This window comes from Schistocerca piceifrons, chromosome 2 (assembly GCF_021461385.2).
Source record: "Schistocerca piceifrons isolate TAMUIC-IGC-003096 chromosome 2, iqSchPice1.1, whole genome shotgun sequence".
In the NCBI taxonomy this organism is placed as follows: Eukaryota; Metazoa; Arthropoda; class Insecta; order Orthoptera; family Acrididae; genus Schistocerca; species Schistocerca piceifrons.
The window spans coordinates 832,844,289-832,864,237 of record NC_060139.1 but is presented as its reverse complement, the minus strand read 5'-3'; the positions used below and the strand labels follow the sequence as shown (position 1 = coordinate 832,864,237).

General features: G+C 38.0%; 1 protein-coding gene across 1 annotated transcript in view; it reads right to left on the bottom strand.

Annotated features, from left to right (window-relative positions):
• LOC124774951 (mediator of RNA polymerase II transcription subunit 12) overlaps positions 1–19,949 on the bottom strand; it is a 365,571-nt gene that overhangs the window by 59,236 nt on the left and 286,386 nt on the right. The window contains exon 36 of the mRNA XM_047249660.1: positions 14,600–14,906. Within this exon, the coding sequence (XP_047105616.1) occupies positions 14,600–14,906 (307 nt within the window). The remainder of the gene's footprint in view (positions 1–14,599; positions 14,907–19,949) is intronic.

Here is a 19,949-nt window from a genome sequence, read left to right as displayed (position 1 = left end):
CTTTACATACAACCAGAATTTCTTTGGGTTCTGCGAAATATTAAGATTATTTGATAACATTCTGCTATGATAGTCATTGAAGGCATCACACATTACTCTCTTGACAACCTTTCATTCAATGTATCTCCAGCACTACGCCTTGTTTTACATTTATTATGCAGTAATCTCTGTTTCTTTACAGAGATTGTATACCATGGAGGTTCCCTCTCATTATGAACTGTTCTACTGAGTACATATCTATCCAGCGCATGCTCAACTATTCTTGTAAACTTGAACCACAGTTCCTCTGTATGCTCCTGCCCTATGCTGAGTTCCAAATTCCTCTTTAAGGTATGACAATACTGATTTTTTTATCTAGTTTACTGAACATACACGTCTTTCTGCTTGCTTTAGTGTCCTTTGTACTTTGGTAATCATTGTTACCACAACTGTGTCATGTTCACTGATACTGGTTTCGATGTGGATATCCTCAAACAGTGTAGATCTGTTTGTTGCCATTAGATCCAGTACACAGTATTTCCATCATGAGTAGGGTTCTTAATTATCTGTTCTAGACAGTTTTCAGAGAAGGCATTTAGTAATGCTTCACAGGATGTCTCATCATGCCCACTACTAACAAAACTGTGATTTTCCCAATTGATTGTTGGATGATTAAAAGTCTCCACCAATGATTACAGTATGATTGGGGAACTTATATACAAGCGAATTGAGGTTTTCTCTAAAGTTTTTGGTTACATCAGGAGATGAATCTGGTGGACAACAGAAGTATCCATTTATCATTTTATGCCCACTCCTGATACTGAGTCGTGCCCAAACAATCTCACATGCATCCTCAATTTATATCTCAGTGGATTTGAGTTTCTTGTCTGCTGGGACAAATACACCACCTCCATTTCCCATTTGTATATCCTTTCAATACACACTTTTATTTTCCCCAAAAATCTCACTACTTTTCATGAGAGCTTCAAACTCTGGCATTTTGTTGTGAATGATTTGGTACTTTACCATTAGGATTTTAATACTCTCACTTGTGGGAGGCATTTCTTTTGCTCTTACACTGATACTTCTGGGTTTTCTACAGCTATTGTTATCTGGAATGGATGGAGAATTGTCTAATCTAAAAAACCCTTGTGTGCACCTCACACACAGTCAGCTACCTGTGTCACAGCCTCTGATGTGTGGTGCACACCTGACCCATTGGGATGTAATTTTCCTTCTTTCCCTGCTGTTGTTTATTTTGTGAGATTATGCCAGCACTAACAGGGAGTTGCATCCCTGGCCGATATAACAGAGCAATATTTTGCCAACTCCAATACACTACCAGATGAAAGTAGCATTACCTTTATCCTCTCTTCTCAAAGTGTGCCAACTCCCTGTCAATCCAACTGTTGTTGAGATCCCTTGAATGCTTCGGTAAGTTCTCTCTATTTGCTCTACTAAATAAATAGCCACATTTCTCACAAACAGGGGTATATTTTGCCCAACATTTTCATTATTACTTTTCACAACACAATTAACAATTGCTATGGTAATACCACTCACTTGAGTACATTCAAACGTCTGTACATGCATACTGTAGGACCCGAGAGAAAAACCAGAAAAAAAGCTACCACTCTCTAATTGTTCATTACACTCTTGTTGGTGCGTCATTTACTTTATGGCTCTCAGATTCCGGCACTTGCTGCACCATGGCACAAATGACTCCTGGATGATCAGTGGTTGTAATACCATTTTTACTGGTACCCTTCTTGCCAGCTCCATCACTACTCCACATTCACAGCACACAAGGAAGGAAAATACATAGTTTCCCTTTCCTACTACATTTATCATTATTCAATTTACTCATGAACATCTCTTGTTGATGGTTTTCCAATGGTGTGTTGGGATGTTTACAAACATCCCAAAACACTACGCCATTTAGGGGCATCCTATAGTTCTCCTATGGCACAAATCTAGGAAGTCGCAGTCTAACTTGTCACAGAACCTTCAAAGTCTCTGGTTCAGCCCTTCCACTTGACTCAGAATTAAAAGGCCATGATCAGTGCTGGGGGCAATGCTGCAGATTGTGAGCTTTGTTAAAACTCCATGTGCAAGGCTGGTCTTCTCAACCTTCTCTGCCAGTCACTGGAATGACCCACATATGATCTCGGAGCTCAGACGATAGGCATCATTTTTCGAATGTGTACCAAACTCAGCAGTTGGCTGGATCCTATTCCCTCAATGGTCGCTGGAATAGCCTCTTGAACATGTTGAATGGGGCCCCCAGGAATACACACTGAGTGAGTCTAGTGTCCTTTTCTGTCCCTTGCTGTGGTTTCCCCCTAAGTGGTAACACCATTCGCTGTACGTTTGAACTGCCTACAATTAATAGACCACTACTCTTTTGCATTTGCCTCCTCCTGAAAGCTGACAAAACAGGTTTCCCCAAAACAGACTGAGTCCCACTGGTTTAGTTTGAGTGAAAGACAACACCTCAAACTTGTTGTTTAGGAGGATCGAAATAACATCCTAAGTCCTCCCTGGTCCCTGTCCATCCTGTAAAGGACACCTGGATCTGCTACTGACATACCACTTTCAGTCAAGTGGACGAGTAATGACAGATCCACAGAAGAGGATAGTACTTGAGGTAGGTACCTATGGTACTGGTATTACAGGTATGACTCAGGGGATTTCTTCCAACACACCGATTCACAACAGTTGCTAACCATTTGACAGTAATTAGGGTGATTTTCCAGTTGCTTATGAATGTCAACCAACTCGTCCTGTGTTCGAGAACTGCATTCACAGTGGGGCTGCATTTAAGCTGGCACAATGTCTTACAAGGCAGTGAACAAATAACTATAAGTCTCCATTGATTATCTTTTATTCTATTGAGCTAAGAAGCTGCTAATTCCCAATAAGAATTGAAGCACATACACAAAATGAAATTCCTTTTAAGCTAACATAAAAGCCTGTGGTAAAAAATACTAGTTTCCTAAAATGTTTTGAGGCTAGTTATAGTTTTTAACAAACATGGAAACAGAGTTAATTGATAATAAATGCAGATAATATATAGGGTTATTCCTCAGTAACAGACAACTAGATGTAACATAATATATTAGTTAGAAAATCTGTGACAGGAACTAAATCACAAATGCCAATTTACTACAAATTGCTCATAGATTATGCAAAGGACAATGGTAGCTTCCAAAAATTCCCAAAAACACATGTTTATTTGCTCTGATACACAATGAAATTCAGGGGTGACATATTCTCTGGCTGAACTGTAAATCACAAATGCTGATTTGCTATGAAATAAATTATGTGTGGAAAACACTTGTATAGATTCGTAAGCGTCTGAAAATTCTCAAAAATAGCCTATTTGTAGTGTAACTGCACAATGAAATTAGAGAATAATTGTTTTGAATGGGGATAGGCCTATGATTCTCAAAAATTTTAGAAGAGCACTATTAAGTTTAAGCCTACAATTGGCGATGCAGAAGTGACACGGAACAGAAAATATGCAACTCTAGAACTTCAAATTGGCACACATATTGTGCACGCTGTCTCACACAAAGGAAAATTCTGAAGTTAACTTTGCAAATTGCTCAGATTTTCACTTAGCTGATTCTGTGCACACTTCTACACTGGCATGACAAAGAAGAACACTGCAGCATGAGTTTCTCTTGGACAAAATCACTAAAACGTGCAGCACCAACAAAGCATGTCTTCTACCTGTTGTAGCTAACAATTTGTGACATCTCAAAACTGCTAAAATTACTGTCAACTGAAGATGATGAAAATCTACGCCACCCAAATGTCGCCAAGTTTTAATAATGCTATCCAAAGCATTACCTATGTATCTTAGCAACAGATATTAGATTACAACAATCCTTGACAGAGAAGTCCAAGACCCCACACTGAACAACCTAAATACAGGGGGAGAAGGAGAAGAGCAATATTATGATCATAACATAGGTCAATGCAGATGAAACACTACTCCATTCATGAGGAAGACTGGGTCAATGTCCTGTCAATGATGAAGTCATTAACGATGGAACACAAGCTCAGGTGGTAGAAATGAGTAAAGGAAATTGGCTCTGTCTTTAGAAAAGGAAACAGCCCAATATTAATCTTTAGTGCTATTGTCTTTTGTGACATAAGGGTGAGCAAACTTTACAAACTGACTTCAATTAAGAGACTCATGTACCTCAAGCTTCAAGAAGTCTTTTAATTTCACATGACAACGATGATGATCAAGAACGCTGTATAGATGTCCAACAAAACTGTACAGCATTGTACTATCCTAACAATGGTTTCCACAGTGATCAATTTTCAAGTCAGTGTACAGTGCTTGACAATCTCATATGCTCAAACTGACATCACTTAATTTCTGGGGATTTATCATAAAAGATTTAGCCCAAACTGTAGAGACAAGATCACTGAACTTTAAAAAATGATGAGATACAAATTTAATGTATCCTGTTTAAGAAAAACTCTGTGAATCATCTCAATAAATTTAAGTGCAATTGCAAAATTGCAGTACCATTATTGCAGGATTTTGGATAGTTTTATAGCATTTTGGGCCATACTTTTGCAGTATTCATTATTTTGCCTGCATTTAAAAAATACATTGTAGGAAAAGCAGAAAATTATTTCTCTCAGTTATTCTTGATGCAATTCTCCTCCCTCCTGTGAGTTTTTCCATTCAACAGTTGTGCACTCATGTGCCACAAAGCTAAAACAGTGAAATGCCTTCTTTCAATGAATTTAGACACCTGGCCCCAAGTACCTCTGCTTTTTGTAGTGGAGAAGTTTTCTTATGGATCCTCTAGTTAAACATTTATGAAATGAAATATCAGTGGTTCAAGACAAAAGATGTGTTGAATACATTATTATGTATTCTGGAGTAATGAACTGCCTAGCATTGATACAGCAGAATATCGTAGGGAAAGAGGCGTAGCCACTATGCAGTATGAAGGCAAATTCTGAACATAAGAGCACTCATTCAGTACAATGATGCCATGTAATATATCTACCAAAGGGAAAACACTAGCCAGTTTGTCTCTCATAAATACTGATTGAATCAGAACCTCTCTCTCAGTACACATGCTCTCACTCAGTATTCAGATGTGTTTGTGTTTGTGTGTGTGTGTGACACCAAATGGTGCAGTCTATGGCAGCCATTAACTTTGAGATAGAGAGACCACTTGAAGTACAATGCAGTCAGTCACCTACTTCAGACTTTGGGAGCCATGGTGGCTTTTCAAAAAGGTGAGAAAAGTGACACATTACTTGTATTTCAGTAAACAGATATGGCACAAACAAACTGTTTTTATTTTTAATAATCCCATGCCAAAAGAGTTATCTATTATGATTCTGGATGGGATATGGCCATTTTTTTCCTTCACACAAATTCGTTACTACATGCAGGTACATTGGTAATTCAATATTGGTAATCATAAATCACAAACAAAATCTACAGTCTGTTTTTACAATGATGTTCTACACTACAATACTGGAAAAAGATTAGCAAAATATTTTTGAGTGACTGTTCCTTATGAATCTTAGAAAAAAATGAAGTAATCGTGCTCGATTTTCTTTTCTCAAGGTTTCTCTGAATGGTTTTTGCCTCCCTTTTTTTCATTCTATCTTCTACTTTTATGCTTTGTGCACCCTCAAGCATACTGTGGGCTGATTTTGCTGCCTTTAAATCATTTTAGTGCTTTTCCAGTTTAGCTGAAGCTTGAGAGAGAAGTTCTCTTTGTGCCTCCTTGGATAGCTGGTGTTCTTTTCGCCTTTCGTTCAGAGCAACAGTCTCATAGTCAACTGAGTTTTCATGTTAATCATCTTTTTAATCTCTTCTTCAAGATGCCTTTTGGTTTTGTTCCTCTTTTGGTTTTCTTCAGATTCACGTTTTCTTTTCCTTTCACATTCTACCTTAGAAACAGCATAACTTGCATGTGCTTGCTGTCCTTACCTTATGAGCTGTGAGTCATTGGGCACAAAAAGGAAACGAGGGTATTGTTCCAAAGTGTCCCTCATAGTCAAAGCACTGTTTGAATATATTTCAGTGATCGCTGTCTTGTCTTCTCCTAATGTGTGCTTCGAAGTGGAATACCTTCTTTCTATGTTTGCTTTTCCATGGGAAAAAGTAAGAGAAGCCTTAACAAGTTTTGAAACATTTGAATACCTTAAATCTATGGATCATGTTTCTCTTTTTGAGATGTGCTGCTGCCAGTAAATGTCAATATTGCTGTTGTCTAATGCTAGGTCATCTTTTTCAAACTGTAGAACCTTTCATTTGTCTAATAAGTAACCTTGCCAGATATCGAAAGGCATCATTTTAGATACACTTACCATGTCACTGCAGTTTCTGCTCTTTATTCTCTCTTGGGATCTAAACACATAAAACTTTTCAATGGCACACTTGATAAACATGTCTTTCCATCACATGTTTGCAAGCTGTGATGTAACATTTCTGGGAATTCTTTAGAAATCACGGCTTGTCATATTCTTCCAGTTTATTACGCTCTTCAGTTACCTGCCCATCAACAACTAGCTGTTTATGAGGAAGCAGATTCTCCAATGTAAAGAGGTCATTATGAAGCACTTAAGAAGTACTCTCAATTTTTCTCAAAGCAGAAACCTTCAACACATGACCCAAAAAACCTTGAAGTATGGTTTCTATTTTATGCAACTTTTGAATCAAAGGCGTTTGGCTTTCAAGTGTTTGTTAACTTACTGAATAGCTCTGCAGATGAATTCATCAAATGAAGTTCTGCTTTCATTTGAGACTTTTTTAAAGCACTCACAATGACACCGTGCAATTTGGACGGAACTGTAAAAGAATTCTTTTTTAGAAGTATATGCTTAAGAAAGTAATACTGAATACTATCCCAATGTTCCAGAACCCTGTTGGCTGAAGGTCATAAAGTAAGCCACCTTGTTGCTGTATGCCTCAAAACTTGTGATGTGGAACATCAACTTTGATTGAATTCCTTCAAATTCTTCCCAGCAAACAGGCCAACCATCAAAACAATGTTAAATATTAATCAAAAATTTCCGTGCTCCTTCATCTAAACACTCCAAAGGCTTCATACAGGCATTATGCAGTGAATGAATGTTGCAACTTTTGATGTTTATGAGTTGTTGCCTCAGGTATCCTGGCCATGACTATCTAAAAGCCTAAAAGCCTAAATGTTGGTCTGTATGATCCCAGCACAAGTCATTTATTTAGGGACAAGTTGGATTCAGAAGGTACTTTAAATAATTTCTGATGTAATGTCCACCGTCTGCTTTGCTGATAAAGGTAGTTCTTAGGTGATGTGTTGCTATGCAACACTTACTCTCCAACCAAAATGTAATGGTTGTTCGCAATTTTTTTTTCTTTAACATTGTAGTTTCATCAAAACTAAAGAATATAATGAGCATGCTTCATGCATAAGGTCCACGAAATACAGTGCCAGTGCATCAGTTATTGGTTATCTCATTTTCTTAGTTGTTGTTGTTGTGGTCTTCAGTCCTGAGACTGGTTTGATGCAGCTCTCCATGCTACTCTATCCTGTGCAAGCTTTTTCATCTCCCAGTACCTACTGCAACCTATATCCTTCTGAATCTGCTTAGTGTATTCATCTCTTGGTCTCCCTCTACGATTTTTACCCTCCACGCTGCCCTCCAATACTAAATTGGTGATCCCTCGATGCCTCAGAACATGTCCTACCAACCGATCCCTTCTTCTGGTCAAGATGTGCCACAAACTTCTCTTCTCCCCAATCCTATTCAATATTTCCTCATTAGTTATGTGATCTACCCATCTAATCTTCAGCATTATTCTGTAGCACCACATTTCGAAAGCTTCTATTCTCTTCTTGTCCAAACTATTTATCGTCCATGTTTCACTTCCATACATGGTTACACTCCATACGAATACTTTCAGAAATGACTTCCTGACACTTAAATCAATACTCGATGTTAACAAATTTCTCTTCTTCAGAAACGCTTTCCTTGCCATTGCCAGCCTACATTTTATATCCTCTCTACTTCAACCATCATCAGTTATTTTGCTCCCCAAATAGCAAAACTCCTTTACTACTTTAAGTGCCTCATTTCCTAATCTAATTCCCTCAGCATCACCCGACTTAATTAGACTACATTCCATTATCCTTGTTTTGCTTTTGTTGATGTTCATCTTATATCCTCCTTTCAAGACACTGTCCATTCCATTCAACTGCTCTTCCAAGTCCTTTGCTGTCTCTGACAGAATTACAATGTCATCGGCGAACCTCAAAGTTTTTATTTCTTCTCCATGAATTTTAATACCTACCCCGAATTTTTCTTTTGTTTCCTTTACTGCTTGCTCAATATACAGATTGAACAACATCGGGGAGAGGCTACAACCCTGTCTTACTCCCTTCCCAACCACTGCTTCCCTTTCATGTCCCTCGACTCTTATAACTGCCATCTGGTTTCTGTACAAATTGTAAATAGCCTTTCGCTCCCTGTATTTTACCCCTGCCACCTTCAGAATTTGAAAGAGAGTATTCCAGTCAACATTGTCAAAAGCTTTCTCTAAGTCTACAAATGCTAGAAACGTAGGTTTGCCTTTCCTTAATCTTTCTTCTAAGATAAGTCGTAAGGTCAGTATTACCTCACGTGTTCCAGTGTTTCTACGGAATCCAAACTGATCTTCCCCGAGGTTGGCTTCTACTAGTTTTTCGTCTGTAAAGAATTCGTGTTAGTATTTTGCAGCTGTAACTTATTAAGCTGATAGTTCGGTAATTTTCACATCTGTCAACACCTGCTTTCTTTGGGATTGGAATTATTATATTCTTCTTGAAGTCTGAGGGTATTTCGCCTGTTTCATACATCTTGCTCACCAGATGGTAGAGTTTTGTCAGGACTGGCTCTCCCACGGCCGTCAGTAGTTCCAATGGAATATTGTCTACTCCGGGGGCCTTGTTTCGACTCAGGTCTTTCAGTGCTCTGTCAAACTCTTGACGCAGTATCGTATCTCCCATTTCATCTTCATCTACATCCTCTTCCATTTCCATAATATTGTCCTCAAGTACATCGCCCTTGTATAGACCCTCTATATACTCCTTCCACCTTTCTGCTTTCCCTTCTTTGCTTAGAACTGGGTTTCCATCTGAGCTCTTGATATTCATACAAGTCGTTCTCTTATCTCCAAAGGTCTCTTTAATTTTCCTGTAGGCGGTATCTATCTTACCCCTAGTGAGATAGGCCTCTACATCCTTACATTTGTCCTCTAGCCATCCCTGTTTAGCCATTTTGCACTTCCTGTCGATCTCATTTTTGAGACGTTTGTATTCCTTTTTGCCTGTTTCACTTACTGCATTTTTATATTTTCTCCTTTCATCAATTAAATTCAATATTTCTTCTGTTACCCAAGGATTTCTACTAGCCCTCGTCTTTTTACCTACTTGATCCTCTGCTGCCTTCACTACTTCATCCCTCAAAGCTACCCATTCTTCTTCTACTGTATTTATTTCCCCCATTCCTGTCAATTGCTCCCTTATGCTCTCCCTGAATCTCTGTACAACCTCTGGTTCTTTCAGTTTATCCAGGTCCCATCTCCTTAAATTCCCACCTTTTTGCAGTTTCTTCAGTTTTAATCTACAGGTCATAACCAATAGATTGTGGTCAGAGTCCACATCTGCCCCTGGAAATGTCTTACAATTTAAAACCTGGTTCCTAAATCTCTGTCTTACCATTATATAATCTATCTGATACCTTTTAGTATCTCCAGGGTTCTTCCATGTATACAACCTTCTTTCATGATTCTTAAACCAAGTGTTAGTTATGATTATGTTGTGCTCTGTGCAAAATTCTACCAGGCGGCTTCCTCTTTCTACATCTACATCTATACTCCGCGAGCCACCTTACGGTGTGTGGCGGAGGGTACTTATTGTACCACTATCTGATCCCCCCTTCCCTGTTCCATTCACGAATTGTGCGTGGGAAGAACGACTGCTTGTAAGTCTCCGTATTTGCTCTAATTTCTCGGATCTTTTCGTTGTGATCATTACGCGAGATATATGTGGGCGGTAGTAATATGTTGCCCATCTCTTCCCGGAATGTGCTCTCTCGTAATTTCGATAATAAACCTCTCCGTATTGCGTAACGCCTTTCTTGAAGTGTCCGCCACTGGAGCTTGTTCAGCATCTCCGTAACGCTCTCGCGCTGACTAAATGTCCCCATGACGAATCGCGCTGCTTTTCGCTGGATCATGTCTATCTCTTCTATTAATCCAACCTGGTAAGGGTCCCATACTGATGAGCAATACTCAAGAATTGGACGAACAAGCGTTTTGTAAGCTACTTCTTTCGTCGATGAGTCACATTTTCTTAGAATTCTTCCTATGAATCTCAACCTGGCGCCTGCTTTTCCCACTATTTGTTTTATGTGATCATTCCACTTCAGATCGCTCCGGATAGTAACTCCTAAGTATTTTACGGTCGTTACCGCTTCCAATGATTTACCACCTATGGCATAATCGTACTGGAATGGATTTCTGCCCCTATGTATGCGCATTATATTACATTTATCTACGTTTAGGGAAAGCTGCCAGCTGTCGTACCATGCATTAATCCTCTGCAGGTCCTCCTGGAGTACGTACGAGTCTTCTGATGTTGCTACTTTCTTGTAGACAACCGCGTCATCTGCAAATAGCCTCACGGAGCTACCGATGTTGTCAACTAAGTCATTTATGTATATTGTAAACAATAAAGGTCCTATCACGCTTCCCTGCGGTACTCCCGAAATTACCTCTACATCTGCAGATTTTGAACCGTTAAGAATGACATGTTGTGTTCTTTCTTCTAGGAAATCCTGAATCCAATCACAAACCTGGTCCGATATTCCGTAAGCTCGTATTTTTTTCACTAAACGTAAGTGCGGAACCGTATCAAATGCCTTCCTGAAGTCCAGGAATACGGCATCAATCTGCTCGCCAGTGTCTACAGCACTGTGAATTTCTTGGGCAAATAGGGCGAGCTGAGTTTCACATGATCTCTGTTTGCGGAATCCATGTTGGTTATGATGAAGGAGATTTGTATTACCTAAGAACGTCATAATACGAGAACACAAAACATGTTCCATTATTCTACAACAGATTGACGTAAGCGAAATAGGCCTATAATTATTCGCATCTGATTTATGACCCTTCTTGAAAATGGGAACGACCTGCGCTTTCTTCCAGTCGCTAGGTACTTTACGTTCTTCCAGCGATCTACGATAAATTGCTGATAGAAAGGGGGCAAGTTCTTTAGCATAATCACTGTAGAATCTTAAGGGTATCTCGTCTGGTCCGGATGCTTTTCCGCTACTAAGTGATAGCAGTTGTTTTTCAATTCCGATATCGTTTATTTCAATATTTTCCATTTTGGCGTCCGTGCGACGGCTGAAGTCAGGGACCGTGTTACGATTTTCCGCAGTGAAACAGTTTCGGAACACTGAATTCAGTATTTCTGCCTTTTTTCGGTCGTCCTCTGTTTCGGTGCCATCGTGGTCAACGAGTGACTGAATAGGGGATTTAGATCCGCTTACCGATTTTACATATGACCAAAACTTTTTAGGGTTCTTGTTTAGATTGTTTGCCAATGTTTTATGTTCGAATTCGTTGAATGCTTTCATTTCTGTCCCCCAATCCATATTCACCTACTATGTTTCCTTCTCTCCCTTTTCCTACACTCGAATTCCAGTCACCCATGACTATTAAATTTTCGTCTCCCTTCACAATCTGAATAATTTCTTTTATTTCATCATACATTTCTTCAATTTCTTCGTCATCTGCAGAGCTAGTTGGCATATAAACTTGTACTACTGTAGTAGGTGTGGGCTTCGTATCTATCTTGGCCACAATAATGCGTTCACTATGCTGTTTGTAGTAGCTTACCCGCATTCCTATTTTCCTATTCATTATTAAACCTACTCCTGCATTACCCCTATTTGATTTTGTGTTTATAACCCTGTATTCACCTGACAAAAAGTCTTGTTCCTCCTGCCACCGAACTTCACTAATTCCCACTATATCTAACTTCAACCTATCCATTTCCATTTTTAAATTTTCTAACCTACCTGCCCGATTAAGGGATCTGACATTCCACGCTCCGATCCGTAGAACGCCAGTTTTCTTTCTCCTGATAACGACATCCTCTTGAGTAGTCCCCGCCCGGAGATCCGAATGGGGGACTATTTTACCTCCGGAATATTTTACCCAAGAGGACGCCATCATCATGTAATCATACAGTAAAGCTGCATGCCCTCGGGAAAAATTACGGCTGTAGTTTCCCCTTGCTTTCAGCCGTTCGCAGTACCAGCACAGCAAGGCCGTTTTGGTTATTGTTACAAGGCCAGATCAGTCAATCATCCAGACTGTTGCCCTTGCAACTACTGAAAAGGCTGCTGCCCCTCTTCAGGAACCACACTTTTGTCTGGCCTCTCAACAGATACCCCTCCGTTGTGGTTGCACCTACGGTACGGCTATCTGTATCGCTGAGGCACGCAAGCCTCCCCACCAACGGCAAGGTCCATGGTTCATGGGGGGGATTTTCTTAGATGAATGTGAAAAATGTTCAGGAAAATTATCAGGGAAAATCATTTCAAAAACATTACAAATATCATTTGGTGCACCGCACAGTAATTCAAAATCACTGACTTCATTGTGCAAATCAATTCAGCAATGGTGTCACTATCCTTTGTATTTAACATCCGTATTGCTAGCGCATGTACAGGAACTTGAGGCTGTCTTTGAGCTGAAGGTCTAAATTTAACTGATGAGGTCCACACTTTATTTCACAGTTACACTTACATTTTGTTGAAAGTGAGTTGTTAAAAACTGCCTGAAAACCTTTTGTCTCAAAGTTAACAGAGCAACAAAATATTTCACTTTCACTAATTTTTTCCCCTATTCCGAGATTTTACTTTTCAAACTGACTATCTTTTTAAGTTTATTTTCAAAATTGAACAAAATGTCACAGCAGCCATTTTGTTTTTGCAGCAAAATTAGAATATTTATCGAAAATAGAAGCAGTTGCAATAGAGGAATAGTTGACAGTAATAGCAGTAGTGCAAAATTTTATAAAAACTCAAAAAATCAAAAAAGAATAATTTATCTCAAATTTTAGAAGCCCCTTGGTTTAAATTTATCTACTTTTACCGCTGGAGCAGTACAAAAAGTTAAGTGAATCAACCTGTATATAGAAAATTGGAAGTAAAAGCAATACTTATTTTTTCCTTGGTGGCAAAAAAGGTAGAAAAAAGTGACAAAAGTTTAAAAAGCAGACTAAAGGTGAGAAAGGTGACTGGCTCCTGATCCTGAGTTTTAGGATATAATCAAGCTAACAGAAGGGACGGCTGCATAGCATCTTCTATTTATCAACATAAAGGAACATAATAGGGATAAAATTGCACTCGGAATGAAAAGAAGGTAGTAATGGACTCAGACATTCAGTCAACAAATGGGAAAAACTACAGGCAGATTAGTGGTGCAATTGCAAACAATATTGCAGATGTAAATAAATCACAAACATGTTTTAGACTATGCTATTTAAGGCTAACATTTGATAGTAAATATTGCCGAAGCCCTTATGTGTTATATTAACGGAATCTTCCGTCGGTTCTTGGTAGAACAACATTATATTAAATGAAAAGCACCAGTTTGCTTTTGTTCTACAATATTGTAGAACAAAAGCAAACTGGTGCTTCCCTTATGTGTTGCTAAAATTCATTTTGGCAGAAGATTAAGGTGATGACTGAAGACGATAAGCATTTGTTCCACTGAAATGTTGCAAAGTTTAAATAACAGCATCCGAAACAGAACCTATTGGATTGTGATAGTCTTTTCCAGAGAAGTCAGAGACATGACATCAAACAAGAAAATGTTGCTGAGATGTAAGAGGATGACAAAAATGTACAAGGGTTGTCTGTAAACAGATAATATATACATCTTGACATTTGACTATAAAAGCTAAATATTGGGGAGAAAGGAAAACAGGAATAATAAGAGTTTAACATGGGCCATTACAGATAGAACAGCAGTCCATTTTTAATAAGGATTGACGTTGAATGTCCTGTCAACGACGAGGTCATTAACAAAGGAGCACAAGCTCGTACAGCAGGAAATGCAGAAGGAAATTGGCTCCATCTTTTTTCAAAGGAAACAGCCCAACATTAGTCTTTAGCAATTTAGGGACGCTACAGAAAACCTAACGGTGGGTGGCCGGGCAAAGATTTCAACCATAGTCCTCTTGAATCTGAATCCAGTGTCTTAAGCACTGCACCACCCATTCGGTTAGCTCAGTTGGAGAAAGGATGATTTAAACTTGCTCAAAAAAACCAATCCATTATTTTCCAGATGTGATTTCAGAGACTACAGATAATGTTACCCTTGAAATAGATCCTTTCTTTTTTTGGTAGATCAAAATGTGGGCACTTGCATTTTACATTCAATATTTAATTGCATACCTATAATCTTACTGACTTTAAAACAGCAGCAGAATGTAATCAATCATTTGTTTAAAGATCACAGTGTATAATTTGCCACAAGACTAAGTAGTTTGCTTAATGGTCATAATGTGTAATGTGTCACAAAACCAACCTGGTGGTAACTGCTGCGAATAATACCCATGTTGTTGCTGCTGTTGCTGCTGCTGCTGTTGTTGTTGCTGCTGCTGTTGTTGTTGCTGCTGCTGTTGCTGTTGCTGCTGCTGTTGTTGTTGCTGCTGTTGTTGCTGCTGCTGCTGCTGTTGCTGCTGTTGTTGTTGTTGCTGCTGCTGTTGTTGCTGTTGCTGCTGCTGCTGTTGTTGCTGCTGCTGCTGTTGCTGATTGTATCCCCACTGGGGCTGGGATGGAAACATGCCTGGCTGACTTGGGTAGTTCATATGTTGAACCTGCGGTTGTGGCTGCTGTGGTAAATTAAACATCCATCTGCCATAAATCTCAACAACATTTTCAATCTCTATTTATAAAGATTTATTATGTGATGCTGATAAATCATAAGAAGAGTTAGACTTCACAAAATTTAGTAAAGCAGACAAATTTGTGATAGTTACAGCAAAATTTATGATATAGCAGCAGGGATGCAATAAAAATATTTTATAAATGGTGGTCCTTATACATCATGACAACAAAAGTCACAACCAGCCACAAGAAAAAAAAGAGAGCAGAAAAGTATGTGGAAAGAGTGCACAAACTCACAGAAAGAGGAAAATCAATTACACCTCTTGGTTAAGAGAGAAAAAAAAGTACAAGAGCTGAAAATATGAACAGAATCAAACAGATTTCACAGAATCTGAGTGTCCGTAACACCCATATAAGTCAAATAACATAAACAGGCAGATTTTTTCCTTTAAGTTCTACACAAGCCTCTTGTTTGTACAAACTTATGTATGGGAACTTAAAATGTCAAATAAATTTGAAATGGTGAAGTTTGATAATAGTATTGATAATTATGCAATGAAAAGGACATTACTGAATAAACATTAATAATGGAGATATTATAGGTATTTCACATAAAGTAAGTTCCTACATTACCAACACAATTGGGATACAATCTGGAATGACTTCTGAAGATATTGCGTGATTTTCATTTTACAGATCCAGTGTCAAACCTATTTACATCACTGTGCCATTAAAAAAATTATGTTTTAAAATAAAGTTAATGCAGGTAAACTGAGAGATGTGAGCAGAAGAACAGTGTGCAGACTTGTTTTCAGGTATGCAGTTAATGAACTAATATTCATTAGGACCCGGAGTTGCCTTTCTCAAGTGTTTTTCATGTTATGTTTAATTACAATATTATCTCTGCTGGCATGCTGGCCGGTATATTCAAACATTCTTGCTATGGAAATTATTGTAGTCAAACATTTCATATTAGTTTTCTTATGCTGATTCTCCTTTTTTTTTGTTTTCGCATTTGCCACACAACAGGGAGTCATTTATTGATAAGTGTTGCTCTGCCTCCTGTCAAAAACTTTGCTATTCATTGCTATGTAGAACGCATGGAGCAACGATCAACACATCTGATGAAACATACTGTCAGATTAAAACTGTTTTCTGGGCCATGGCCTAGAGTTAAAACCTTGCCTTTCACAGGCAATACTCTTATCAACTCAGTGTGCAGACACAGACCAATAGGCCCCCCACCTCTTATTTACAGTTTTTCTTCAGCCAAGAGCAGATGCAAGGCCAGGTTGTGAATCATGCTTGGAAAGCTATTTGTAAGACCATTACCTATGAAAGAAAATGTTGCGGGTTTGAGTTCGAGCGCATCAAACACTTTTAATATGCCAGGGAGTTTCTAAACGATGTACAGTCCACTGCAGAGTGAAACACTCATTCTGGTAAATTCAATGATGTTTGTCAATCTGAAATTGCACTATTCAAATAATCACAGGGAGAACCTCATAAAATAATAATATGTTATTGGCCAAATGTCAAGAATGGAAAAAACTATAATAGTAATGCAAATTTTTTTTACTATAAAGGACACACTGCTCAATTTTTTTATCTTACCATTTGTGTTGTCAAAAGGCAATCACAGACCTTTGTTCTTACTCATTCTGTAATACTTTATGTACAAATGAATGTTAGTTAATTTCACTCGAATGACTTGAGTGTGAATTCAAGTTTTCATCAAGCTGAAAATATTTGGGAAGGAGAGTGGTAGGCGCAACATTAATTGTGTAATTACACCAACAAAAATAACCAACTTTTGAAAATATAATATAATTTGATACATAAAAAAACGTACTCATGAAATGGCGGAAGGAGAAAACACGTACAAAAGTTATGGAAATTTACACGCTTTCAGAGACAGTGGTTCCTCCTTCCGGCACAAGAATTGAAAGGGAAGGAAGAGGAATGAAGTGAAAGACTGGTCAGTTTAACAAATGAGGAAAGTTATGGAAAAGCTGTGCAGAACCCCAGGTCAGGGAAGACTTACTGGATGGGATGTGAAGGAAAGACTCACCGTTCCTTCTCATCCCGTATGGTAATCTTCCCCTGACCTGGGGTTCCGGGCAACTTTTCTGTAATTCTCTCCATTTCCTAAATCTTGTCAGTCCTTTTCCTTCATCCCCCCTTCCTTCGCCTTAAACTCTTCTGCCAGAAGAAGCAGCCATTGGCTCTGAAAGCTAACTCATGTACATAACTTTTATATGTCTTTTCTCCTGCTGCTGCTTGGTGAGTAGATGTTTTTATCTATCCAATTAATTATTCACAGACAGGCACAACAGAGGCAGTGTTAATGTCTGTGTGATATGCATTCCTGTGAATATGTGTGTGTATGTTGTCCAATTCAGAAGAAGGGCTTTGGGCTGAAAGCTTACTTTTTTTACCAGTATTTTTGTTGTGCCTGTCTACAACTCAATATCTCCGCTATAAGGTGAGCAGCAGTCTATCATTTTCATAATATCATCATTATTCCTTCCTGCAGTCAATTAATTATTCATTGTCACAGCAACTGCACCTAAATTTTTGGCTTTTTAGTAAAGCACATAGAACCTAAGAATTATGGTTGCAATATATTTTTTTTCTATTCTAGATTTGAAACACAGCTGGCAATGAATATTCTACTTATTTTTTAATATAGAAATAAAAATGCTTTGTTAAGGAGATTAGCCAATTTTCTTATGTACCTGACACAATATAGCATAAATGTGTTTTAGAAGTGGAGTGAGTGTCTCATGTTGGTGAATTATTTATGGAAGTACTGAGAGCATACAGGGTATGATAATTACTAATTAGTGACTGGACATTGCTGAATGCATTATTCTGTTAACAGTTCAACATTTTATGCCACAAAAGTGACAATGTTCATGCATGCAATACATTGCTAATAAACATCTCATTCAATCATTTAATTTTATTTATGATTTATTTACACAAACATTCCACTGGATGACTGAAATAGGACAAAAACGCCCAGTATTAATAATTTCTATATTTTACTTTCTTTATAGCACTATTCCTATCAAAATGTTGTCTTTGTCTGGTGTGTATACTGAAAACTGAACTGAAACTTGTATCTTTGGTTGGGTGTCTTTCCAACAGCCACAATAACAGATTAATGTAAAGAGAGGAGCATTGTTTACAGCATCTGTGCATGAATTCTGTAAAGTCTAAAACATGTTTCTTTCTTTAATGGTTTGAATGTTGGTTCTTTTTAAGATATGAATCAAAGAGGGCTGGATGTGTTCTCAGAGAACAATCAGACACGTGATTTATAAATGAGTACATAAAGCATCAACAGTGTTTGCTGGAAGACTGTGACAAAGAAGTTTTTGACCAATTGTATCCATACATGTTTGGCTGTGTTCACAAGGTATGTACCGATGTCCTTTATTCTCCAAATGAAGTTAGTACATTCCTCCTCACACACTGCTGCAAACAGTGCTGCTGAAATATGACATGTGGCAATTCCTGAAGTAGGAAATCATCCAAAAGACATACAATTTGTCCCTTAAGACATCACTGATTGTGTTCATATGCTCATTGCAAGCCTGTACTATGGTCACATAGTGTGGTCCTGTGCTTACTGCACATATGACTTTTTTTAATCAATCAGTTCCACACATGTATCAATGTTGTAGCGGCATGTCCCTTACAAGGTGAAATGTCCTTGCTATGACAGAAATTTCCCAGAAACTAATCACTCTGCTTTGTTCGAACTCACTTGCCTGCTAATATTGCACTATTTGACATCAAGAGGCATACTGATACTTGCTTCCAAGGTCCAATTTCATTTCATACCTCTTCATTCACTGTACATGAAATAACATTATCCTTTCTGGTCTCAAAAGAGATGACACTGCAGTACATTTAAGTATGAAATTTCTTTGCAGTCTTATTGACTTCCTGTTAGTACAATATTTTACACATTCCCTGAACTTGTATTTATTCAGGCCATTCTTTCTGGAGTACGCAATTTTGATTTCAAATTTTTTAAATGTATTTCAATATACCTCATAATACAAATAAACACACTGGTTATTTGAGCTCTAAAATACCATTGAGAAAACAATAATGGAAATCTGAATTGCTCAGTCTTAAAGAATAAACTATTGCCTATTATGCAGCTTAGTAAAAAAGAAAAAAAAACTGGAAGATACAATGTATTGGAGTTTAAGTTTTGTATGATTTTTGTTGAACTAATAATGAAACAATAAATCACATACATGGTCACTTATGGAAACAATTAACAAATATAAGAAGGCTAACCCTGACAGAATACTTAATGAACAAACTGATTTTGTATCTAATGCATATTTTGGCATATTTGATAGCATATTGATGAAGTACCCAGCTCTTCTCTTGACTTCAGAGTCATAACGAGCAAGTAATTAAACTTACATATCCACCAACGGTATCTGTTACCAGGTTGATTTCAGTGTGTATTTCATTGATTACTGTGGGACACTGTAAGACAATGGTTGTATGACTACAGGTTTCTAAAAATGTAGCTTTTTGTAATTTATGTTTAGTGAGTTTCTAGATTATTCATGTGAATCTCATCCTGTCAGATTTTATACATCTTATTGTTTTTAGTCAATCTATTTTCTTTATATTTGTGTCTAAAATTGACTGATAAGCCAAAACACACCTGCTTAATAGCTTGTCTCTCTCTATCTCTCTCTCTCTCTGAAACAAAATACATCACTAATTCTGCATATCAGGATATCAGAGATCCTATAGTTTGTTGGTAGGTTTGTGGAGGTATGTGGCATTAGATGTCTATGTGCAGGTCATGTAATTCATGTAAATAATGGGCTGCTGATTTGTGTATGCGGTGATGGTGCCTGACAGCAACATAGATGGGTTCCATAGGATTACATCAGGCAAATTTGGTCACCGAGACTTCAACATGAGTTCACTATAATGCACCTTAAATCAATGTAGCATGTTCTGGCTCCGAGATGTGGACAATTATACTGCTGAAAGATGACACT